Source organism: Podarcis tiliguerta (assembly GCF_965153285.1).
Source record: "Podarcis tiliguerta genome assembly, chromosome: 3".
Taxonomy (NCBI): domain Eukaryota; kingdom Metazoa; phylum Chordata; class Lepidosauria; order Squamata; family Lacertidae; genus Podarcis; species Podarcis tiliguerta.
Window position 1 is genome coordinate 33500003 of NC_139536.1, and position 25627 is coordinate 33525629.

At 43.2% G+C, this 25627-nt stretch overlaps 1 protein-coding gene across 4 annotated transcripts in view; it reads right to left on the reverse strand.

Moving 5' to 3' along the window:
* PLB1 (phospholipase B1) overlaps nucleotides 1-25627 on the reverse strand; it is a 114721-nt gene that overhangs the window by 43982 nt on the left and 45112 nt on the right. For all 4 annotated transcript variants that reach the window (XM_083434394.1, XM_083434396.1, XM_083434393.1 and 1 more), the window contains 10 exons: nucleotides 21772-21823; nucleotides 19014-19094; nucleotides 16929-16994; nucleotides 15694-15794; nucleotides 13327-13408; nucleotides 10207-10311; nucleotides 8729-8824; nucleotides 4554-4625; nucleotides 3847-3970; nucleotides 984-1042 (listed from right to left, as the gene is read on the reverse strand). In XM_083434394.1, coding sequence (XP_083290520.1) covers nucleotides 984-1042; nucleotides 3847-3970; nucleotides 4554-4625; nucleotides 8729-8824; nucleotides 10207-10311; nucleotides 13327-13408; nucleotides 15694-15794; nucleotides 16929-16994; nucleotides 19014-19094; nucleotides 21772-21823 — 838 coding nt within the window. The remainder of the gene's footprint in view (nucleotides 1-983; nucleotides 1043-3846; nucleotides 3971-4553; nucleotides 4626-8728; nucleotides 8825-10206; nucleotides 10312-13326; nucleotides 13409-15693; nucleotides 15795-16928; nucleotides 16995-19013; nucleotides 19095-21771; nucleotides 21824-25627) is intronic.

Here is a 25627-nt window from a genome sequence, read left to right on the forward strand (position 1 = left end):
GGTCATTGAAGGTGGGGCCAACTGGACGCAGTCAGCCTTCATCCCCACCCTGGCTCCACCCCTCAGCTTGCCCCTGATAGGGCAATTTCAAACTTTGCGATGGCGGCTGGCCAAGGAGGCGTTCCAATGGCTGGTCACCATGGTGAAGTCATTTTGCCCTCTGGGGTGTGAGGGGTTTCCGCACTGGGCTGCAACTGCTGCCCTTGATTGGTCTGCCAGAAAAAGGTATTTGAAGCTGGACCTCAACTGGCAAGGAGTTCTAGAGCTTTGGAACCAGGGCCGGATTTAGGTTTGATGAGGCCCTAAGCTACTGCAGATAATGGGGCCCTTTATATGTCCAGCTGTCCTTTGTCAACAACAAATTGCCGCTGTTTTTTGTGTTGAATACGGTACCCTATATATAGAAATGTTATATAGTACCCTATATATATGGTACCCTATATATGTTATATGGTACCCTATATATAGAAATGGTATATGGTACCCTATATATAGAAATGAGCAAACCAGTGATATTTTAGGGAGCAGGCTAGCAGGTGGGGCCCATTACTTACATCATAGGAGCCCACACAACACAAAACACTGTTGCTGTATGTCGGTTTTATTTTATTTGTTTTTTATCTTATATTTTGGAAATGTACATCCAGTTTTCTTTTCCTTTGAAAAAAATTTGGGCCCCCAAGTGAGTGGGGCTCTAAGCTATAGCTTGTTTAGCTTATATGTAAATCTGGCACTGCTTGGAACCATCACCAAGAACTCTGGCTAGCTATGTGGATGATTTGGAATAAGGAAATCTATGTGCGGAGCGGTGCATGCAGCCATCTTACACACCCCGGCTGTAGCAAATGTTCCATCTGCTCGGCATGCTAAAGTATTCTGCATGCCACAAGCCAGTATGTAAGCCAAATACCCTCCTTCGTCTAAGCAAGCAAACTGTGATGCAGCTCGCTTTGGGGGATGGCAAAAGGAGCAATGTTTCTTACAGTCAAGGAATCCCCCAGGGCAGCAATTACTTGCACGTCAGCTGGTTTCAAGCTATGCACTATAAGGAAAAAGAAAGAAAGAAAGAAATGTGGTTAAATTTGAAACAGGAAGGAGAATTATGTTAATCATAGGATGTGAATTAGTGAATGTTTATACTCCAGTGCTGAGGAACATAAAACGTGCTCCGATTCACAAAATTTAGCAGTTTTGTATAAAATAAAACAATGGCCGTGTAGGGCAAGATAGAAACATACTGACCAATCTATCAGTGAAAGGCTAAATGCCTAAGCTACCATTAAGGATTTTGATTATCAAAAGATCCAAAGGATAGGATCAGGCCGTTTAATTCTGTTCGGCACTGAATCTTTACACAACGCAAGGAGTTGGTGTTCCATATGTATCTGGCACTCAGATACCAGCTCTATAAATGGAACAATGTTAAAAATACTACAGCACCGGAATATAATTCTAAAATGGTTAAGGATGCACCAAAGGGTTATAATATTGATATGGGTGCTCCAAACTTTTTCAAGTTGGTGGGAGGTTTAGGGGATACCCATTTTAAATAGTGCTGGGACAGAGTATTCAGCCCATATGGATTTTAATTCTTTTGTGGGTGGGGTAACCAGGGCACCAGGAGTGATATCCTACCCCGGTATAGGATAGGCAACATGATGCCCTCCAGTACAACTTCCACCAGAGCCAGCCAGCTTGGCCCATGGCCAGGGATGATGGAAGTTCTCATCTTAAGGGTGCCATCTTGGCTAACCCTGAACTGCACTAATTCTTAATCATGATTTAGATTGGGGAGAGAACTCTGAAGTGTTACCCCGCTCCTCATCCTGCTCTTATTTTATGCCCATTTAACATCTGAAGGTACACAGGTTTCTAGGAAAGAGTGAAAATGGGTTGGGTTTATTTTGCATCCGGTGGTCAAAACACAGGATTGGAAGTTTACCTCACAGGAGACCTGTATTCCAACACAAAGCAAGCCAAGCTTCATGTAGGATGAAACGTCAACTATGAATTGTGCAACTTCTAATAGCATTTAAGGGGATGCCAAGCTTCATTTACTACTAGCAGCATTATAAAAGTATAGCCAAGTTCTGAAATGTATATGAGGCCTTGAAGTTGCAACGAATTATTTACAGCAAGTCAGCCTGCAAATTACCTGAAAGGATGATTCCTTCTAACTAGCTGAGCAAGCAGGCTGATGAACTAGCTGAGCAAGCATCACATCATCATATTTCGGCAAGTTATGCAAACAAATTGCAGAAAGAGAGGAGCTGTTCTAACACACCGCAGGGTCAGGAAGACAAAGAGACCTGTGGCACCTTAAAGACTAACTCAGGGATCACCACCATAGGGCTCTTGTGGACTGTAAGTCCCATCAGCTCTAGTCAGTATGGCCAGTGGTCAGAGATGGTAGGAACTGTAGTCCAAAACATCTGGAAGGTACAACATTGGCTACCCCTGTGCAGCAAATACCCTCATTGCAACAAATGCTTTTGTAAATAAGAACAGATGTGCAAATGCATGAAGTAGGATTTTTAAAAAACTATTTTTTATTGGTTTTTAAACCAATACAAATACAATAACCATTAAACACTTATCCAGCAGTACAGCTAATGATGTTTGTTTTATCCGCTGTCTCTAGACATACACATTCAACGTTCAAACATATTACCTTACATAACCCCTCCACTGAGAATATTGAGTGGTTGGTATAAGCAGCTCTTGATTTGGGCCATTAACATAATTAAAAAATGGGGCCCATGTTTCTTGGAAGGTGTCTCTATTTGTTATGCCTTTAATTGCCCTCCTGTGTCTGGTGCATAGCTGTCAACTTTTCCCTTTTCTTGCAAGGAATCCTATTCGGAATAAGGGAATTTCCCTTAAAAAAAGGGAAACGTTGACAGCTATGGTCTGGTGAGATGCTCAGACATTGCTGTATCCCAGATACTACTTTCCCATAAGTTCAGGGGTATTTCAGTCTGGCTCTTCAATTGCAGAGCTATTTGCTAATCATTTTGCTTTCAAAAGCAAATAAATTAGACTGCAATCCTAGGTGCACTTCTTTGGGAGCAAGTCCTATGGAACTTAGTGAAAGTTACTTCCACATAAGCCCACAAAGGCTCAGGCTGCTTACTTTTAAGGCACAACGTTACCCCTATTCGCTATTTATACGAAGGGCACTCTCTTGTAACTGGAGAAGCAGGGCCTGGGCTTCTAGCCCTAGCCATGACATTGCAGCTTCATCGCTATGTGTTGAGCACAGACCTGGAAAAGTAGCCACTTGAACAAGCAGCTGCTTGCCTGTAGGGCTCCATTCAAGCAAGACACCCACAAATTTGGGTGGAGCCCCTGTGTGTGAGCAGCTGCCTGCATGAAGGAAACCCTTTTCAGATCCATATGCTCAACTCGCAAAACTTGAGTGCTGCATGGCAAGAGAGATGTAACACCAGGGACAGAGTAGAAGCAGAGTCCTACTCCTGTTGTAAATGCTTAAATGGGGCTTCTATCTTTTGTGCAAACCAAGTATTTCTCCTTGCCTTAAAGAATACCATTCCACTGAACTCAGTACAGTGGTATCTTGGGTTAAGAACTTAATTCGTTCTGGAGGTCTGTTCTTAACCTGAAACTGTTCTTAACCTTAAGCACCACTTTAGCTAATGGGGCCTCCCGCTGCTGCTGCGCCACCGCTGTGCGATTTCTGTTCTCATCCTGAAGCAAAGTTCTTAACCTGAAGCACTATTTCTGGGTTTGTGGAGTCTGTAACCTGAAGCGTATGTAACCTGAGGTACCACTGTACAGTGATGGACTTTCACTTGGCTGGCTTTGATGTCAAGCATCTTAGTTTACCTGAAGTAGGGAAGTTGATGGATGGAGCTCTATCCTCACACAGCATCTGGCTTCCATAATCTGCAGTGGTCTCACTGGTGTAGGTATAGTTGCTGTTTCGGTATGTCATTAAGTATGGTTGGGCCTATGAAACAGGGATAACCCAAGTCAAAATAAAGACATTGCCCTAGAGAGCAGAGATAGCTATGTCTATGAAGCTGCTACAGTGGAGGAGGAAGTTTTATATTGCTGTAAACTGCTGTGTATATACAGCAGCATATAAATATTTTTATAAATAAATAAACCAATGTACATAAGAAGGCAGGAAGGTGGGGATTGGCTGAGGTTGGTGGGGCAGTGCACCCTCAAAAATGGACCAACCTCTGCTGTTCAGGCCTGTCTAGAAAACAGCAAATGCTCTTCCTCCATCAAAACTAGAATGTCTCCTTCCCAACTCCATCAGTTTGTGACAGCATCCTACTGTTTGTGTGAATTAAGCCACTGCTGCATGTGCTCCACCAGAGAACTAGCTGCCTGGTATGCTTCCTTCCCACTTTGTGAATTTGTGCAGTTCATAGGCCCCAGAGTAGAAACAAGATGGCGGCGATGCTAGTTTGTCTCTTCAACAGACAGAGCAGGAAGGAAAAACACACCTATCAAATCATGCTGGGCATCAGCTAGTTAATAAGAGCAACACTGTTAAATATTCCTGAGAAGATTCGCTTTACCTGATCTGGACATTTGAGGGTTATCATCATTTCAAGCGCTTGCAGTTTTGACTTCTCCCCAAGGGGTTCTAGCTGTATCAAAGAAGAAGAAGAGTCAGCATGGGATGAGGAATAAAACAGGCAGGGAGGGGGGAGTCAGTCACTATAAGCTGCATAACCTTCGGGGGAAGGAAGAAGCCGATGCATAATTGCAGATTCATCGTTACATTGCCTTCTGAACTAAAACACCATTTGATCCTGCTGCATCTTTCGCTTTAGGATGCAAAAGATGCAAATTACAAGGGAGAGAAGAATGCAATAGACAGGACTTTGGCAAAGAGTCAACACACACACACACAGGCCATGTCTCCTGCAGGTCAGTTTGCTCGTCCATCAAATTAAAACACATTTATAGTCATAGAGCAGATTTGTTTCTAAGGCCCAATCTGCACCATTTATTTCAAGCAGTATTATACCACATTAAACCCCTGCAGCTTACTGTCGCCCGCAAAGAATCCTCGGAAATGTAGTTTGTCACAGGTGCTGAAAGATATGAGGAGACCCCCTACCCTTCACACAGTTACAATTTTCAGAGTTCCTTGCAGTTACGGTATGTAATTTCCGCCCTCCAAGTTGTAAGCTGCCTTGAGCATGGTTTTAACTATGGAAAGGCAGCATACAAATAAAATGAGGAAGGAAGGAAGAAAGGCTGATTGGCTGTTAAACCATCCTGAGAATTATTGCTCTATGAGGGCAACAAGGGTCTTCTAACAACTCTTGGCAGCCTTAACAAAAAATAAAGTTCCCGGGTTTCTTTGGAGGAAGCCATGGCTGTTTAAAGTGGTATAATGCTGATTTAAATGTATAGTACAGATGAGGCCTAGGTGTCTGCTTCTCTGCCAGGTGAGAATAGCGCCTTTTCCCCACATTCATTTGGATTATTATGAAGTAACTTGGTTCTCTTTGGGAATGTGTGACTGGACTACAGTCGAGAATGAGGAAATAAAAAAGCCAATGCAATTCTGGGCTGCATCAATAGGAGTATAGTATCTAGATCAAGGGAAGTAATAGTGCCACTGTATTCTGCTCTGGTCAGACCTCACCTGGAGTACTGGAGTGTCCAGTTCTGGGCACCACAGTTCAAGAAGGACACTGACAAACTGGAACGTGTCCAGAGGAGGGCAACCAAAATGGTCAAAGGCCTGGAAACGATGCCTTATGAGGAACGGCTAAGGGAGCTGGGCATGTTTAGCCTGGAGAAGAGGAGGTTAAGGGGTGATATGATAGCCATGTTCAAATATATAAAAGGATGTCACATAGAGGAGGGAGAAAGGTTGTTTTCTGCTGCTCCAGAGAAGCGGACACGGAGCAATGGATCAAAACTACAAGAAAGAAGTTTCCACCTAAACATTAGGAAGAACTTCCTGACAGTAAGAGCTGTTCGACAGTGGAATTTGCTGCCAAGGAGTGTGGTGGAGTCTCCTTCTTTGGAGGTCTTTAAGCAGAGATTTGACAACCATATGTCAGGAGTGCTCTGATGGTGTTTCCTGCTTGGCAGGGGGTTGGACTCGATGGCCCTTGTGGTCTCTTCCAACTCTATGATTCTATGATTCTATGAAAAACTCAAGCAAACCTGATCTTTTGGTTTAGAAGTAATTGAGTGAATACAAGTGGTAGAACCAACGCCATATTTGCAAGATTTTTGCCTATATTCTAGCCCAGTGGTTCTCAAATGGTATCCTTTCAAAATGATAGCAAGAGCCTCAAGTGATATGGAGAACAACCCTAGTTGTGATTTCCAATGTATTTCTTTGCAATTAAAAAAAGTGGTGCTGCGCGATAAAAAAATTATTCTGAAAATGTGGCTCAGAGAACAAAGTTTGAGAACCGCCGCTCTAGCCCCAATCCAATCAGCTTCCTTAAGCACATTTCAGGAGTTTACAGAGCTAGTTCCCATGAGTAATTTTTAAAATATGTGAGATGTAAAAACATCTACCACAGAGAACAATTCAATTAGCCCTAACCTGCCAGGAGAATCATTGAAGTTCAGCACAATATTTGAAGGACAATTGTAAACAACTAACAACACTAGTAGGGTTGTTGTAAGAAAACTTGCAATGCTAAGGATTTGTACCTTTTTATATTTATTTAAAAATTTGTGATTAACGGAAGAAATGAAAAGTAAATGGGAAAATGTATAAATGCTATGAAGTAATAATGAATTATGGAAGCCACGAGACAAATATGTAATGAGTATAATAAGGATTTGTTTAAATTTGAGAAAATGGAAACTTAATAAATATTTTTTTAAAATCATAGAATCATAGAATCATAGAGTTGGAAGAGACCACAAGGGTCATCGAGTCCAACCCCCTGCCAAGCAGGAATCACCATCAGAGCACTCCTGACATATGGTTGTCAAGCCTCTGCTTAAAGACCTCCAAAGAAGGAGACTCCACCACACTCCTTGGCAGCAAATTCCACTGTCGAACAGCTCTTACTGTCAGGAAGTTCTTCCTAATGTTTAGGTGGAATCTTCTTTCTTGTAGTTTGTATCCATTGCTCCGTGTCCGCTTCTCTGGAGCAGCAGAAAACAACCTTTCTCCCTCCTCCATGTGACATCCTTTTATATATTTGAACATGGCTATCATATCACCCCTTAACCTCCTCTTCTCCAGGCTAAACATGCCCAGCTCCCTTAGCCGATCCTCATAAGGCATTGTTTCCAGGCCTTTGACCATTTTGGTTGCCCTCCTCTGTACACGTTCTAGTTTGTCAGTGTCCTTCTTGAACTGTGGTGCCCAGAACTGGACACAGTACTCCAGGTGAGGTCTGACCAGAGCAGAATACAGTGGCACTATAACTTCCCTTGATCTAGATGCTATACTCCTATTGATGCAGCCCAGAATTGCATTGGCTTTTTTAGCTGCCGCGTCACACTGTTGGCTCATGTTAAGTTTGTGGTCAACCAAGACTCCTAGATCCTTTTCACATGTACTGCTCTCAAGCCAGGTGTCACCCATCTTGTATTTGTGCCTCTCATTTTTTTTGCCCAAGTGCAATACTTTACATTTCTCCCTGTTAAAATTCATCTTGTTTGTTTTGGCCCAGTTCTCTAATCTGTCAAGGTCGTTTTGAAGTGTGATCCTGTCTTCTGGGGTGTTAGCCACCCCTCCCAGTTTGGTGTCATCTGCAAATTTGATCAGGATGCCCTTGAGTCCATCATCCAAGTCGTTGATAAAGATGTTGAATAAGACCGGGCCCAAGATAGAACCCTGTGGCACCCCACTAGTCACTCTTCTCCAGGATGAAGAGGAACCATTGATGAGCACCCTTTGGGTCCGGTCAGTCAGCCAGTTACAAATCCACTGAGTGGTAGCATAGTCAAGACCGCATTTTACCAGCTTCTTTACAAGAATATCATGGGGCACCTTGTCAAATGCCTTGCTGAAATCAAGGTAGACTACATCCACTGCGTTCCCTTCATCTACCAGGCTTGTAATTCTGTCAAAAAATGAGATCAGGTTAGTCTGACATGACTTATTTTTCAGAAATCCATGCTGACTATTGGTGATCACAGCATTCCTTTCTAGGTGCTCACAGATTGTTTGCTTAATGATCTGCTCCAGAATCTTCCCTGGTATTGATGTTAGACTGACTGGGCGGTAATTATTTGGGTCCTCTCTTTTCCGCTTTTTGAAAATAGGGACAACATTTGCCCTCCTCCAGTCTGCCGGGACTTCGCCTGTTCTCCATGAATTCTCAAAGATGATTGCCAGTGGTTCTGAGATCACATCTGCCAGTTCTTTTAATACTCTTGGATGCAGTTCATCTGGCCCTGGAGACTTGAATACATCTAAACTAGCCAAGTATTCTTGTACTATCTCCTTAGTTATTCTGGGCTGTGTTTCCTCTGCTGAATCATTTCCTCCAAATTCTTCAGGTCGGGCATTGTTTTCTTTATCGGAGAAGACTGAGGCAAAGAAGGCATTGAGGAGTTCAGCCCTTTCTGTGTCCCCTGTTTGCATTTCACCATCTTCTCCTCTGAGTGACCCCACTGTTTCTTTGTTCTTCCTTTTGCTACGAACATACCCATAGAAGTTCAGCCAAGATGATGCAGTTCTTGGAGTGTTCTTTTGGTGCAAATCACATTCACTGGAAGATTTTAGGGGTCTGATGAGAGAGATTTTTCTTACCATGTTATTCCACAGAGCCCGAGCACCTTGGGAATGACCCTTCTGGCTGAAGTGGAAGCAGTCTGGGGCAAAATAGGAGGAATCAGGCAACCCTTCCTAAAGAAAGAGACAACCACTTTATGATGGGGCTTTCAGAAGGTGACAGGAAGGTGGGGGAAATGAAGAGCCTTGTAGTACCTTAAAGACTAACATTTGTGGTGGGTTAAGCTTTTGGTGATCAGAGCCCATGATGCATGAAGAAAATAAACAGTGGGACCAAATGGCAAAGATATGCAAGTGACATAGTCTGTGACATAATTCTGTGTGAAGCTTAGAGAAGCCCAGTGGCCATTCACATGGATTATAGTTTGAATAATATCTGCATCATCCCACTGCTGTTCTCTATATACAGTGGTACCTCTGGTTATGAACTTAATTCGTTCCGGAGGTCCGTTCTTAACCTGAAACCATTCTTAACCTGAGGTACCGCTTTAGGTAATGGGGCCTCCCGCTGCCGCCGTGTCACTGCCGTGGGATTTCTGTTCTCATTCTGGGGCAAAGTTCTTAACCTGAGGTACTACTTCCGGGTTAGCAGAGTCTGTAACCTGAAGTGTTTGTAACCCAAGGTACCACTGTACTATATAGCTTTTAATATTTGCTGAATCATTGTATTTTAATATTCTGTTGAAAGCCACCCAGAGTGGCTGGGGAAACCCAGCCAGATGGGCAGGGTATTATTATTATTATTATTATTATTATTATTATTATTATTATTATTATTCCATCGCAGCATCTGAGACTGGAGGCAATATGTGTGACAAGAACAATGATTGCCCATACCCAGGAATATATTGTTACCCTCACTCCATTTTCCAGATAAGTTCTAGCGGTGCAGCACTTATCCAGGTTTGTTTTTCCTTTGGAAGAAAGCAGCTTAAACACTGCAATGGAAAGCCAAGGTTTCCACATCCAATGGGCAGAGAGAGGCAGCAGGTACCTGAAAATGCTATTATCTTATGGCTCTGAATTCGGCCTTCTGTCTCTGTTTTCTGTCTGATCCTTTCTTAGTCTTTTACTCAAATGGCAGTCCACTGTTCTTTACTCACACCTAGCTAGCTGGCTCCCTTGCCCTGACTAGAGTGGGAAATCAGAATGAATCATCTCCTCCAAAACAGTTTTATTGGGACATCCAGTACTTTCATCAACAAAGGATGTGCCTCTGTAGGCATCCTGAGACCATTAACTTGGTCTTGTCCAAACCCCTCCCCATTTCACACAGGAGTGTGTGTGTGTGCACGCAAATTCACCAAGTTAGTGTGAATACAAGCTGTTCACAGACCAATGTTATGTGGCAAAAGGTTCCTATGACACGTAGTCATGTGGAAATATGTACCATGACAACTTATTCCTATTTAAATGAGCTATAAATGTTGGGAACGTGGACAGTAAATTAACAGTTTAAAGCAAAACACATGTATACATGCAATTTTGTACTTTACCGGAGTCTCCGGCATTCTCACTTCTTCAAAAAACGGTTGCACAACCACTGTGAAATCTTCCTTCGCGTCATACCTTCCACTCTCGACTAAGCCATGAATTCCCTCCTAGCAAAGCAAAACCCACAGTCATTGCACCACAGTAGGGCTGATAAACCAGAAATGGAAGCCAGACACCTCAATGAAGAAATACTGGGTAGAGAAAAGGTTTAGTGCACTGAGCCTCCATGTGGTGATAAAACTCTGGGTGGCTACAGCAGCCAACATTCTGGCAGCTGCTAAAACCACCATTGGAGAGAGCCTCCTTCTGAGTCTCTATGAGCAGTGCTTGTGAAATATACTCAGAGCTCTTTATTCAGCTCATAGTGGTGAGGAGGAATGGAAGTTCCCTCAGAATGACTGCTTTATATACATTATTTACACAATGGGCCCCACGTGATTGGCTAATTCCGGGATTCTCTGGTATGCCAATCAGGTCGCTGATTCACTTCCACCTGGAGCTGGATTGGGTGGCTCCTGTGGACCAATCAGACTGCTGCATTCTGAATCCTATTGTTCTAGGACCAATCAGACTGCTGCATTTTGGATCCTATTCAACTCAGTACATAACAGCTTGCTTGTTTATTCTCCCTGAAGCAGTGCCTGGCTTCTTATTAGATGCAGAGCAACAGGGAAGAACATCACAGCAGGCAGCAGAACTAGCTCCTACCATCACTAAGGGTTTTATTGAGATGTAAGCCTAATACACAGACTAGTGTGTGACAAAGACACAGCTTTAAAAATGAGATATAGCCAACGCAGGGTGCAAGCACATTGTCTAGGGCATGGGGATGGGAAACTCTTAGTGTATATATACTTTGCCAGTGAACTCAGTTCTTCAAACTTAGGGAGATGCCAGTGTTTGCAGAAAGATACTCCCACCCCAAAGAAAAATCTCTAGACAGTGGTCAAGGAATGCATTCAGTGGCCAAGGAATGTTGGCTGTCTGTTGCAGGGTGGGGGGTGGAAAGCCAGGGTGGCATTCTGCACTAGCTGTGGCTTCTGGACCATCTTCAAGGGCAATCCCAGGTACAGCATATTACAATAGTCCCCCTCCCAAGAGCAGCAGGAAGACAGACAGACAGAAAGAGAGAGAGAGAGAAGGGATGTGGATGTTCTGGGGGGTGGGAGCCAGCCCACCATAGGTGACTTTTAGCTAATAACCAAAGTGGAAGATCTAATTACAGATTTCCTATACAGATTTCCTCAGGCTCACAGTTCACACTCTCAGCTGCTGAGAGTTAGCAGCTCTCTCTTATGGTATCAGAGTTCTCCCATTGAAATCCTTGGTAAAAAAGATTCATTTTTCTTAATTGCAGACTGTTCCAATCCATTTTCTATTCTCTTGCAGCTCCCCTTCCTCCTTCCCTCCACACTGCCTTTGTTCACTGTCCTACTAAACCACATTTCAAAGTCCCCAAACACATGTCCTTCCTGAATCCTTTGCTTAATCTTCATTTGCCTCTAACCAGGTCACCTAATACTTATTTGAGCACACAGCAGCTCCTCTGTCTTTTCAAGTCTATTTGTCCTTTCCGCAGTATTTAGTAGAGAAGGTGACATATAATTCTTTTCAATATTATACCAGAGATTTTGTATTCTGGGCATCCTAGGCTTAAGGCTTAGGAAGACTGTGGTAAGCACCAAGACAACATGGCAAAATAGGATAATAAGATGGCGTTAGAACATGGCTTGTGACTAAATATGTTGGATTAACCTTCTAAAGTTAGTTCTGTTGTGTCGTGAAAGACCTGATAAAGAGGCAATAGACTTCCTTTCTCCAGCAGAGGTTGATTGGAAGGAACATGTGACACATCAGGGACGGATGCTCAGCAGAGACTATGGGGTCAGTAACTGGGGAAAGTGTCAACCCAGAAAAGCTTACAAACCAAAAATGGAGAAGGATCCTGCTGAAATACAGTGGTGCCTCGCAAGACGAAAAGAATCCGTTCCGCGAGTCTTTTCGTCTTGCGGTTTTTTCGTCTTGCGAAGCAAGCCCATTGGCGGATTAGCGCTATTAGCGCTATTGGCAGTTTAAGGGCTAAAAATGGCGTTTTAAGGCTTAAGGGATTAGCGGTTTTGCTGCTAAAATGCTTTTAGCAGCTTAGCGCTTCAGAAAAAGGGGTTTTGGAGCGGAAAACCCCCCCGAAAATTTTCATCAATTTTCGTCTTGCGAAGCAAGCCCATAGGGAAATTCGTCTTGCGAAGCGCCTCTGCAAACGGAAAACCCTTTCGTCTTGCGGGTTTTCCGTCTTGCGAGGCATTCGTCTTGCGGGGCACCACTGTATACCAACATGGTCAATATTCTATAGGCCTTAGTTACGATTCCACATGTTTGGTGGAAACTGATAAAAGACATTAAATGCTAGATCCTTTCTTATGTCTTGCTGCTGCTGTTTTCTGTTGTAGTGCAATTGATAAGTCTCATTCATTGCCAAATAACCAACTTCCCTCAGTTGCTACCGCAAACCTCTGTGAATACATGCCCAGTACTGCAGGGAAACACTAAAGTGAGGGTGAGGAAAGAAAAAGTGACATTTTTAAAATATTAAAACTGGCCAGGCAAGCATGCCTCATCTAGTTTCCACTGAAAAAGAAGGGGGGGAAGAATGCGACATAAAATTCAGGTATAAATTTATTCAGCAAATGTCACTGCATGGATAAATAATTCAGAACTCAGAAACTTCCACCTAGCAGAACTTTATGAAGGTCATTTACCTGCTGCTGCTCTTCTACCTCCCTTAGATTTTTCTATATAACCTGCTGTCAAAAGGTTATACAGAGTAGGTAAAGCAACAACGATTGGCCCAAGTTTGAGCATTTGCACTACCATTGCCTATGGGGCAGGAGCAGTTGGTGTCACCCGCCCCTGTCCTCCATACTGTCACTGATGTCGCTACCAATTGCTTGGACAGTGGCGGGGAGCAGGAAAATGCTGTGGCCATGAGGTAAGAATGAAGCAAGAGGTAACCTATTATGAAAGTTTCATGTATTTGATCCTTGCTTGCAACTATTACTTGAGGAGTTGGGTCTGGCAACCTGCTTCTAAATGTGATGAAAGGGAAGATTATTAAGTTTCCTTACCTGATACCTTTTGTTAAACAACTCCAGCGTCTCAATTTCAGTAGAGTTATCATTGGGGTTCAAAACACAGGTACACAGAGATCTAGAAAGGAGGAAAATGGTACATGGCTCTTCAAACAGTAAGGCATCCCCTAAATACAGTGGTGCCCCGCAAGACGAATGCCTCGCAAGACGGAAAACCCGCAAGACGAAAGGGTTTTCTGTCTGCAGAGGCGCTTCGCAAGACGAATTTCCCTATGGGCTTGCTTAGCAAGACGAAAAATGACGGAAAAAATCGATTTTTTTTTTTTGCTCCAAAACCCCTTATTCTGAATCGCTAAGCTGCTAAAAGCATTTTAGCAGCAAAACCGCTAATCCCCCCCCTAAAAAAGCCGTTTTTAGCCCTTTTTTAGCCAATAGCGCTAATAGCGCTACTCCGTCAATGGGCTTGCTTTGCAAGACGAAAAAACCGCAAGACGAAAAGACTCCCGGAACGGATTCTTTTCGTCTTGCGAGGCACCACTGTATCTTAACGGAAGATGGAGAAAGCTTGTTTTCCTCTGCTCTGGAGGGTAGGAATCGAACCAATGGCTTCAAGTTACAAGAAAGGAGATTCCAACTAAACATCAGGAAAAACAATTTGACAGTAAGAGCAGTTCAGCAGTGAAACGGTATGTCTGGGGAGGTTGTGGATTCTCCTTCCTTGAAGGTTTTCAAGCAGAGGTTGAATGACCATCTATCCTGGATGCTTTAGCTGAGATTTCTGCATTGCAGGGGGTTGGATTACATGAGCCTTGGGGTCCCTTCAAACTCCACAATTCTGTGATTCTAAGTCAGAAGGCGTTACGTCCAGAAAAACTCGAGCAGCAGAACCTCTCATTTTAGAAAATTCATCCCTGAACTTGCTTCAGACTTGCAGATTTCCAAGCTACTATAGTCCTTTCCAAATGGTAAGGTCCACAAAGCCTGAACATATAGAGTGGGAACAGGATTGTGTTGCTTGTTGCTACTCCTGATCTCCATGTGTTGGCTCTGTGTACACATATGCCATGTTTGTGGACACAGTGCTGATCAACACACAGAGGCTGAGAGTAGGGTTGGAGGCATGGGCATAGCCAAGGGGGGGGCAGGGAGGGGCAGCTGCTCCCCCTAAATCAATAAAAATCAATATAAATACATAGCTAACTGAGGTTCTGCCCCCCGAAAAGGTGACCCCCCCACAAAAATCCTGGCTACACCCATGGGAGGCAGTCAACCCACTCACTTTCCACAACTTCAGCCTACCTGGGCCTCTGATCATGTAAAAAGGAATTATTGATTAAGTCAATCAGGGCATTTATTTGTCTCTCCACAAACACTGATCTCCCCTGTCTCTTCTTCTGCAACTTTCACACTGGAATGCAATCAGCATTCTCTTTTGATTAATGCAGGGCATTTCCTTGTTTCAGAAAGGCTGGATGCAATCTGTGTGTACTGCCTTTGTGTGTTTCCTTTACAGCTTCTCTTTAACAAATGTCATTTGCTGCAAGCACAGGCTTATCGCAAGATTCTAATAACTAGACAAGGACTGGACGAGAGCCTAAGAGATTAAAGATGAGTTCCTCTGATCCCTTAGAAAAACGATTATCTGAAGATATCTGTGACCTTTTCTATCCTTCCCGAATGCCCTGATTCATTATGTGCAGGAATGCAGGGGGTTAGGAAGGCAAGAAGAGTAATCAGGCTGGCTTCAAGCCAAGCACACAGTGATTTATGTAGACTCCTCTTTGGTGGATACTAGCTTCACTGCCATTGCAATGCATTTCAATTTGCAAGGCAATAAAATTTCACATGTTTCTCAAACACTCTGAGCTGCAGAACTGTATTTGGCACTGACTACTTTCTCTGTACAGGGGTTGCTATTCATTATGAACAGTAATCTAGGATGTAAACTGATGGGCACGGTTCTTTATATCTGGAAGTCAAGATAATGTTTTATATCTGCATGTGTGTGTGTGTCTATATATCTATAGTAGTAATTCCATGACTGCCAGTAACTCTAGAATATAGAACACACACCTATCAATAAACAGATAGATAGACAAACAGACACCACAGTTTCATGGATTTCAGTGTGGCATACATAAAAATTTAAAATCTATAATACAATATTAAAATAAGATAAAATATTAAGCAACAGTACATTGACAATGACCATCCAACCACACTTGAAGTAAAATAATTGAAAGTGCCTCAAGAAGTAAAATAATAGTGTTGATAACAGGTGCACCTTCTTTTACACATGTGTAATGCAGTTCACCCCCAGATGGAACGTGGAAACTAGTTGCCTCAATCAGATATATTGCAGGGTTTCCTGAACTGTATGAAAATGAGAAGTCAATTCCCTACCTCATGAGGAGTCTCGGGCAGTAAACTCTCTTGTCTTGATACAATTTCCTCAGAGTTGCTATGTGAAGGATGGAGACCAGGTTCACAAATGTACGAGGAACCTGCCAAAAGGTAGGTGCAAAATGCAATAGGTAGTACCAGCTTCTTAGTACATTTGGCCTTGTGATCAGTATAACATATTCATCATCCACTGACCCAGTCTGCACAGTACACACTGAACTGATGAAATTATTGGCAGGACAGCTGCCACCCCCTACCTCCAATCATTCAGGGATCCCTAATTCAGGCTGAAGAGCTCTTCCTTGCCATGTTAGTTCTTAAAACGTAAGGGCCATTGAAGTCATAGGGAGGAAGATTGTCACGGCTAGGTCCTTATCGGTAATAGAAGGGGCTGTACTATGCAATTCATAGACAGCGGTCCTGCCGAGAGCAGTTTCCAAGCCAAGAATGAGAAGAGCTTCATTTTGGTGGTTTGATGTTATTGTGTGTTAGATGAATTAGATGGGTGCCTGGATGCATAAAAATGAGGTGTGATACACCACACTCTTGCAATGGAGAAACACCCTTTAAATGGTGTGTTCACAATGCACAATCACCTGTGTATCATTCAGCCTGAGGCAAAATGTCATTCTCTAAGTTCTCTAACAATGTGTAAAAGGTAAAGGTAAAGGTACCCCTGACCATTAGGTCCAGTCACAAACGACTCTGGGGTTCTGCGCTCATCTCACGCTGTAGGTCGAGGGAGCCAGCGTTTGTCCGCAGACAGCTTCCGGGTCATGTGGCCAGCATGACTAAGCCGCTTCTGGCGAAACCTGAGCAGCGCACGGAAACGCCGTTTACCTTCCCGCTGGAGCGGTACCTATTTATCTACTTGCACTTTGACGTGTTTTCAAACTGCTAGGTTGGCAGGAGCAGGGACCGAGCAATGGGAGCTCACCCTGTTGCAGGGATTCGAACCGCCAACCTTCTGATCGGCAAGTCCTAGGCTCTGTGGTTTAGATCACAGTGCCACCTGCGTTCCTTACCCAACAATGTGTGACCCCCCCCCAAAGCCAAATATAGCCCAATAGTCAAATTTGGCAGCCTCCTGGGGTCTTGAGAATCCTCCAGTTTTGAATTCCCATAGTAAATAAATAAAATAATTTCATGTTCTAGAGTAACCTATTCAGCTACTAGTAAATCAACATCTCATTACTTCCCCCTACCAGCCCCATTGGCAAAGCGTCCTTTCATACCTCTTTATGGAGTATGTCCAAAGCAGCCTGTATATTGCTTACAAAATTTTCAGCGGAATAAAGTACCTATAGTATGAAAGAAAGGGGGGGGGGAGTGGAGGTGAGTTGTGTGCACAATGACCTGCTCATAGCCTGCTTCATTTCTTTCCCAGTAACTTCATTATTCATTCATATTTTAAGGGGAAATTTATACGAGAGTAAGAAATTCTGAGATTAGGAACTTGAGAAAAAAGCATCATGTGAGAAGCAGATGTAAGTTTTGCTGCACCGGCAAACTGAGCATGGAGCTGTTTGGGGCAAAGCTATCAATGCATCAGCGCAACACTTGTGTTGCATTGCAAACATTTAGGATAAGGGTTCCAGGTAGGCATTCAGAACTAAACTTCAATCCACACAGTCCTAAAGGTGGCAATGATTGGTAATGATTGGTAATGGCAAACAGTCACGCAGAGCTCCATTTACTAACTCTGCCACTTACACTGCATGAACAATTGTATGAACAACGGAACATGTGTAGATGGAGCTGCCTTGGCCACAGAAGTGAATGAGGAAGTCGATGCTGCACATGAAGAGACTGGGAGCCCCAAGTCCACATAGAGCCAGTGTGGTGTAGTGGTTAAAAGCGATAGACTCGTAATCTGGGGAACCGGGTTTGCGTCTCCACTCCTCCACATGCAGCTGCTGGTTGACCTTGGGCTAGTCACACTTCTCTGAAGTCTCTCAGCCCCACTCACCTCACAGAGTGTTTGTTGTGGGGGAGGAGGGGAAAGGAGAATGTTAGCCGCTTTGAGACTCCTTCGGGTAGTGATAAAGCGGGATATCAAATCCAAACTCTTTTTCTTCTTCTAGAAGCTCTTTCATGTGTAAATAGCCTGATAAGGTTGCAAATAACCTGCTTGCACTGATTATTCTGAAGGTGCCATCCACAGTTGCAGCCCAAGCCGCCTTGAATATTTTGACAATATTTCTAAAGGTTGTGGTGCCCATAAAAGGGACAAGAGTTTCACAGCTGTGGAACAGCCACCCTCTTCCTCCCTGTGCTAATCTGGTATGCTAACCTGCTGCTCTTGGTTGATCTGAAAGATTGCAGCAGGGCTTAGAGGAAGTGGCAGATTTTCAGATTTGCTGGATCCATGGCATGATAAGTGTTCTATTATTAAATATCTATATATCTGTTATCTAAACTTTTGACTTTATCAAGAGAAAGTTATCTTTAAGATGAAGTCACAACAATAAAGTTCTCAAAGATATGCTTTTGTGTGATATCGTCTTCAGGTTGAATGACCTCTAGGTCCCACCACAGAGAAGGTGACATGACTAGATGCTTAAACCCATCTGACATTAACTCCACTATCACACGATGATAAGCCAAGCCAGCTCACAGTGTCCAATTGCTCTTCTTCAGTTAGCCATGAAGCTTTGGTTTGTCATAGTGTCCAAACCTTGATTGTGTCTTGTTCTCCCTAACAAATCGTGATCAGCAAGTCAGCAACAAAATATGATTTCATGTTGGCTAGTTGATTGCGATTTGTTTGGGGAAAACAATCCCAGCTTGTTGCTCTCACCTGTGCTGCGGAGAAAGCAACCAGGAATGCTTGGGCAGAAGCTGAATAGACTAGCAAGTGGCTATCTTATTTCATTACTAGTAACTGAACAGAGTCTGCCACCAAACCTGACACAGTAGGCTCTTAGAGGTGCAATTCAAGCCATGTGGCATAACACAGCTCTGTCCTCCAACAGGAAGAAAGGCCTGGGGAGCTCAGAAGGAGCAGCCAGAGGAGCTGCCACCACTTGCTCCTCAACATCTGCCACCTGAGGTGATAGCCTCACTCTGCCTAATGGTAGGACCGGACCCAAACCCGAACATTACTCAGTGGGACAGAGATAACATGGAGTCATTTCAATATTATATTAAATAATGTGAAGGACAGATCCTGTGTAGATGTATCCCCAGGACATCTGCACCATTACCACTTAGAAATATTTATGGATGAGCACTCAGATACACAAGTAAGATTTTCTTGCTGGGTGTTGCATAGGGTGAACAGAGAAAAACACTTTTAAAATAATGTCTTGGAAACTTACAGGATCTTTGCAATGGTCACACAAGTCATTCCCTCCTATGAAAAGTGTTACAAGTTTCCAGTCTTCTTGGAAATTTATTTTCTACATTAAAGACAAAGAAGATGAAACATAATGAAAAGCAAGAAGGAAAAATACTTGCGTCAACAGCCTAGAAAGGATTAATTAAATTGCTCTTTTAGGGGCACAGTCAGCTTATTCCTTTGGACTTTAACAGAACCTAGGAAACCAGGGCAGCAATCTTAAATTAGGTCTTTATGCTCCACCTGGTTATATAAAACAAAACAAAAAAATCACAGGTTCACTTTGCAGTGGCCTATTTCAAATCACTAATGATACTATAGTGTCACCTACATGCCTAGTTGTATACTGTCACATTAGGAACTGGGCTCCAGATCTCCATTTTTAAGAAACACAATTGTTCTTAGGGCAGAAGCATGCTAGGCACACCACTGCCAAAGAGCTGCAGCTCAGTAACAAGGGATATTGCCTGCATGTTTAAAGTTTTAGGATCAATCTCCAAGGCTGTCAGCTAAAGGATCACAGGTTGCAAGGCCTTTGGAGAGCTACTAGTTGCCAGGCTGACCTCATGGGGCAACAGCATCATTGGTTACGCTTCAGCACCTTGTACTGTACAAACAGAACATTGGAATGAAAACAGAAATCTGTCAGCCCATTTTCTCTGCAGTGCTTTAAAGCAATCTCAGAACGTTCAGGGGAGTTTGATGGGTTGCATTTAACTTTTCCCATGTGTCTTATTAAATGCACAAATGATTTGCAGGCACACACCTGGCAGCTGCAACGCTGGACCACAGTGATGCTTGGTCCTTCTTGAGCGGCCCAAACTGGCAACTATGTGAGTTACTTAACACATATAGTGAGATGAGCACCGCACCCCATGGTCACCTTTGACTGGACATAACCATGCAGGGGTCCTATATATTACCGTATTTTTTGCTCTATAAGACTCACTTTTTCCCTCCTAAAAAGTAAGGGGAAATGTGTGTGTGTCTTATGGAGCAAATGCAGGCTGCACAGCTATCCCAGAAGCCAGAACAGCAAGAGGGATTGCTGCTTTCACTGTGCAGCGATCCCTCTTGCTGTTCTGGCTTCTGAGATTCAGAATATTTTTTTTCTTGTTTTCCTCCTCCAAAAACTAGGTGCGTCTTGTGGTCTGGTGCGTCTTATAGAGCGAAAAATACGGTACATATTTACATAATTGGTTTAGCAGCACTCCCCTTTTCCTGGGAGATGTATTAATTCTAAGCTTCAGAACAAAACTAAAATTCCCAGGGTTCTTTGCAGGATACTAGAATGATTAAACTGGTATATAACTAATCTAAGTATATATGTCTTGTTAAATAGTGACATGTTGAAGCATCTGGCATCCCATCTGTTTTAATAGTTGGTTTACTGTTTTTCCTGATGTATACTGCTGAGCCACTAGGGACTCCACCAGACATCCTGTTTATCGAGTATTTATCCTGATTTGCATACACAACACTTAGGTGGTGGTTAGATTGTGTCCTGGCTTCTTTTTGTTTAGCAATCATTCTGATTTCTTTGTGGGGCAGTTATACAACAAGGCACATTCAGCCTGAACTGCTTGCAGGGTGTTTACACGTCTTCCTGTTAATCATTTGGTCATCCCACATGCTTCAAGGCATTTCCCTGTCACTTTCCTAACTGCAAAAAGTCCTTTGTTTTTTGTCTTCAGTTGTTTCTATTTTTAGAAAAAATTGTCATGCCCGGGCAACAGAGTGCTTTATTCACTGCAATAAACTATAGTTCTGGTATGCTCCTGAATTTCTCCTGCAAAGTAGTGATATTCTGGGCACCCTCTTGAAGCAGTACCGTAGCAGCCCAAAGCATGCTAATTCAGATATGTAAATCCTAAGATCCACATTCAAAAAGGGTTCAGGAATCTGACCACCAGCACTCCTATCAGTCGTACGCGTCAGAGCTCTTCTCTCACTCCTGCATGCTGGCCCACACCTTTCCACTGCAGCTTCTGGCTTTTTTGAACTACTAGCAGTATTAATGAACTGCATCGGCATCTGCATCCTTTTTTTAAACAAAAAATCTATTCTGTTTGGAAGATGTTGTGTTGCTGCAGCAATGCATGGTAGGCAGGCATGAGAAATAGCAAACCCTTCCCGGATTATATCTTCATACATCATATCTTCATGACTAAAATTTTATGGAAAAATTAAAGACAATAATTTTAAAGGGGTGGAGAAGCATATTTTCTATGTTTTTAAATCAGGGATAGAGATTCTGTGGCCCTCCAGAATTACCATCATTCTTGACCATCAGCCACGCCGAATAGAGATGATGGGAGTTTGAGTTCAATCATGTCTGGAAGACCATCGGTTTGCCATCCCAGTTTTAGATGGTGGCTGCATATATCACAGCAGGCATCACAGGTTTTTTTAAAAAATAAAATAAAAAAGCATTCCCTCTTGTGTGAGAGTAGGAGGGGGTGCCTCTTCTACGGATACGGCTTTTATCTGCAGTTTTTCTGGGTATTTATATTCAAATCAACTTTTTTTTAAAAAAAGAAAAGAAACGTATTACACAATTAGTCAAGGATCCCTTGTGAGCCATTTCTATGTGTTTTTCATTTCTATTTGATTAAAAAGTGAACCCTTCATTCCGTCCTTAAGACCTTAACCTCCCCTTCCCATCCCTTGCAAAATCGCGAAAAATAATGCAACCCATTAAGAAAAGAAAAGAAAGGCTCGCATTAACAGAAACTCACCGAATCAGTCTTCATCAAGTCTATTAGCTTTCTAGCTTGAGATAGGAGGCCTCTAAATATAAAAAAAAATAAGGCAAGTGATTAGAATTTTGTGATCAGTACAGCCATTGGAAGTGTCGTTCCAAGGAATACGGTAACAGGAAAACTAATTCAAATGGTACTGGCCTGTGTCCATAAATCCCCCCCCCAAACCACATCATTCAACAGACAGTACACAAAAAACTCTGATATGAAAACATCTTTAAATTTGCTTTAATGTTCATATAGCCAGTCTCAGAGGGCAGGCAGGTCATGACTACTGTGCCCGTTTCTGCATATTTCAGGCAGGATCGCATCAACAGCTCTGGCCTGCTGATTTGTGCAATGCTAATCTTTCTGAGAATGATCCCACATGTGTTGGCACACTAGGAATGCCGAGCCGTGGAACTGCTCTGCTTTTCTGTGTGCAGTAGGATTCCCACAATGGGATGTGCCCATGGAATAGCAGCTCTATCTGTGCATGCAAAAGTGGGTCGCTGGTCTGGGGCCAGGAACAGAAAACAGACGTCTCTCACCCAAGCATCAGCGTCTATCGGGATAAATTCAGGGTTGCATGATATCAGCTGCAGGCATGAAATATTATCCCCAGCTATTGTCATCTAACTGAGCTGGGAGAGATGATAACGTTAATCTAATGGCACAATTAAATCCAGTGGCTTGCATGCAACACTTCTGCTTGTGCTGTCAAAAATGGCCTTTGCCTCACTTACAGCAGTGCTGCACTGATGACTCAGAGTTGATTTTTGCAGCCACCATTGGCATGAGCCACACCTGTGACTGACCTCCAGCTAAAATAGCCATTGCTATGTGCAGAGACAGTCCTGGATGGGCTGACACAACCCACAGAGCTTTGCATGCCTTTTTGCATATCACTCCATGTCGAGCTGTTCTGAGCATGCAAAAAGTAAATGTGACTATGTATTGTGTTACTGGCTCAGATGTGGGAATCTGCCCTCATGATTCAGCATAGTCTCACAATGCTTCTCAGCAGCATTATAGGCTAACCCAGGGGTAGCTAACCTTTGACCTTCTTGTTGTTGGGCTACAGTTCCCATCAACCTCACCACTGGCTATGCTGGCTGAGCCTGATGGGAGCTGGAGATCAACAATACCTAGAGGACATCATGTTTAATGATCCCTGTCCTAGCCATCCCACTTTGACCATGCCCATTTTAAATTTATGCATTTGGTTATTTCCCCCTAATTTGTAATACATGACACTTTTGGAAAAAGAAGCAGGTTAAATCTTATGTATAATTTTGCAAACAACCAGTGCTCCAATTTATCAAGGACATTTTGAATTTTCATCCCATCCCCTGTGGTATTTGGAGTCCTAGTTTTCTGTAATGTGCAAATCTAATGAGAATTATACCAACTCCTTTCTCCAGGTTGTTAGAGGGAGCAGCAGCTAAGCTAAGCTAAGCTTGTAGCATCCTAAAATACTATGCCTCTTTTAATAACAGTTCTGGGGTAGCAGCAGCACATAGGGAATGCTTCTTCTGGCTGCATTTCAAGAGGGCATGCAGGTCACTAACTCTGTGGCACACGTCAGTTTTGCCTGGTTCTCAAACTAGCATCCTGTTTTGTCATCTTTGAACATGTGGCATACTCAGCATGTTGTGGGGGTTAAACATCTAAACATTTTTGTTTAGACAAGTCTGCCCAGATATGCAGAATGATGGTGTGTGTTTTAATCTGCTTTTAGTTTATCACTGATTTGATTTTATTTTTGAATGTTTCAAATAACTTTTAACTGTTTTCACCAATAATTCTATGGTTTAATTCTTTTTGTAAACCACTTTGATGTGTGTATTATTATTATTATTATTATTATTATTTTAAAAAGCAATCGAGTGGTGCCTAAATTTTATGAAATGAAGAATTTTGTCCCAGGGTCATGACCTCAGCCTGGCACAAAGCCAGCCAAGACAGTCCTGGGCCTGCCTCCCACCATCTTGTTTGGACTGTTGCCTCTTCTCCAGGATCACTATGCGTCAGGACAGCTGAAAGGAGCCACTGCAGACCTGCTGCTGCTAGGGAGGAAAAGTGGCAGCCCCGGGGCATCAAGCTTAACCACTCACAGGAGGATTGGGTCCTTTCTGCAGCACTGGGCCACTTGCAGCAGTATCTGTTTGTGGGTTTCTTTGGGCACCATCTTACCAAGGGCTCTCACCCAAACCTGGAGCTGGCCCTTGCAATGGATAACCCAGCAGCAAGTTGTCCATTTTTGCTATGTTTGCCACACTGCAAAGTTGCACTGGATGCTTTAGTTGAGATTCCTGCATAGCAGGTGGTTGGATTAGATGACCCTTCCGAGTCTACAATTCTATCCTGAAGGGTTGCAATGAAGCAGGTCAAGGGAAGGGAGTGTGCAGCCTGTTCAGGACAGACAGCTTTGTTACTTAATAATTTCCCTTCACAGGGATGGAGGGAGGGAGCTAAACCCTTGATGCGCGAATGATATTGTGTGCCAGTGGAACAGATAACTGCAAGGATTCTGCCGGCAGAGATAATGACTTTCAAAAAGCAACGGTGGTGGTGATAACTGCTGGACTGATCAGCTCAGCGCTCTGTTATTGTGTGCTATCACCTCGGTGAAATTACTGTTATTATGTGGCATCAATGCGTATGGTACAAACTGTGAGTGACATACAAGGATTCCCTGTTTTTCCAAGGTGAGAGGGGGCTCTTATTTTCTGTGGATGGAAGCACTAGAGAAGAGCCAAGCACCTTGTCAGAAAGAAACCAAACTGTGCATGAGTACATACATTTAGAAACACTCGAGACAAATCAACCTAGGGCTAGTTCAAATGCTGGCACCCCTAGATAATATTTAACTGTGCAGAAAAAGAGCATCTCTGTGCAGAAGGTTCAAGTGGCTACGGGGTGGGGGGGTATCAGAAGTGGGGAGGTCCACTTCTGACATGAAGGGCCACATTCACACAGGGCTAATTGATATGGGGATGAATCAGAGCTGTCGCTGCACCAGAAATCACACACTCCCAATGATTTCTAACCCATTTATATTGATCTATTAAATCTGCAAATGAGGAAAACATCATTGTTTGAAAGTGGGGAAAGCATGCGTCCCTTGTTTTTTGATGATGCGCACGTGTGTTACTGCAGTTGTCCTGCAGGAGGAAATAAGTGGTATCCTGCAAAGTAGATGCACTATTTGCACAACAGAACTTCCCCTTCCTCTCCTTTCCCCTCATGCCCCTCCCCAAATCAACTCGGAAGGGTTAGGGGGAAACCCACAACAGATTTAGGAAGGTGTGAGGGCAGATTCACTCCATTGGGTACCATCAAAATGCTTGCCGTTGCTGTTTTTTAAAGCAATTCGGTTGAATGTAAGATTTGGTTTATAATCTGCTGTCTGGTTAAATACGGGCAACTTTGGTTTTTTTGGTGGGAGGATAAAAAAATGTTTTCATCAGTTGCTCTCACCAATTAATCAGCTAAGCATTGTAGCTCTAAGAGAAACACATCACATTTTCATTTCCAGTTGGATATCTACTCAACAAACATTGTTGAAGATGCAACTTTCAGTGAGAAACAGAAAACTCAGCCAGAGTTTTTCAGCTGTTCATTCCTGTTTGTGAGTGTCTTGTGCACAGCTGAGGTCCTGAAGGGGGGAACTCGCTGATGGAGCTCCTGTTTCTGTTCACACTGGAGTTGGGATGTGGTCAAAGAGCCTTTGCCAGCATCCTGGGGAAAGTGCCTAAATGACGTGTGATTATTTGCTCCATTTACCGGTACTCTAGTCACCCAATAACCAAGGAGGACAGCCTTGCTGAAATCTCTTCCTTTTATTGAC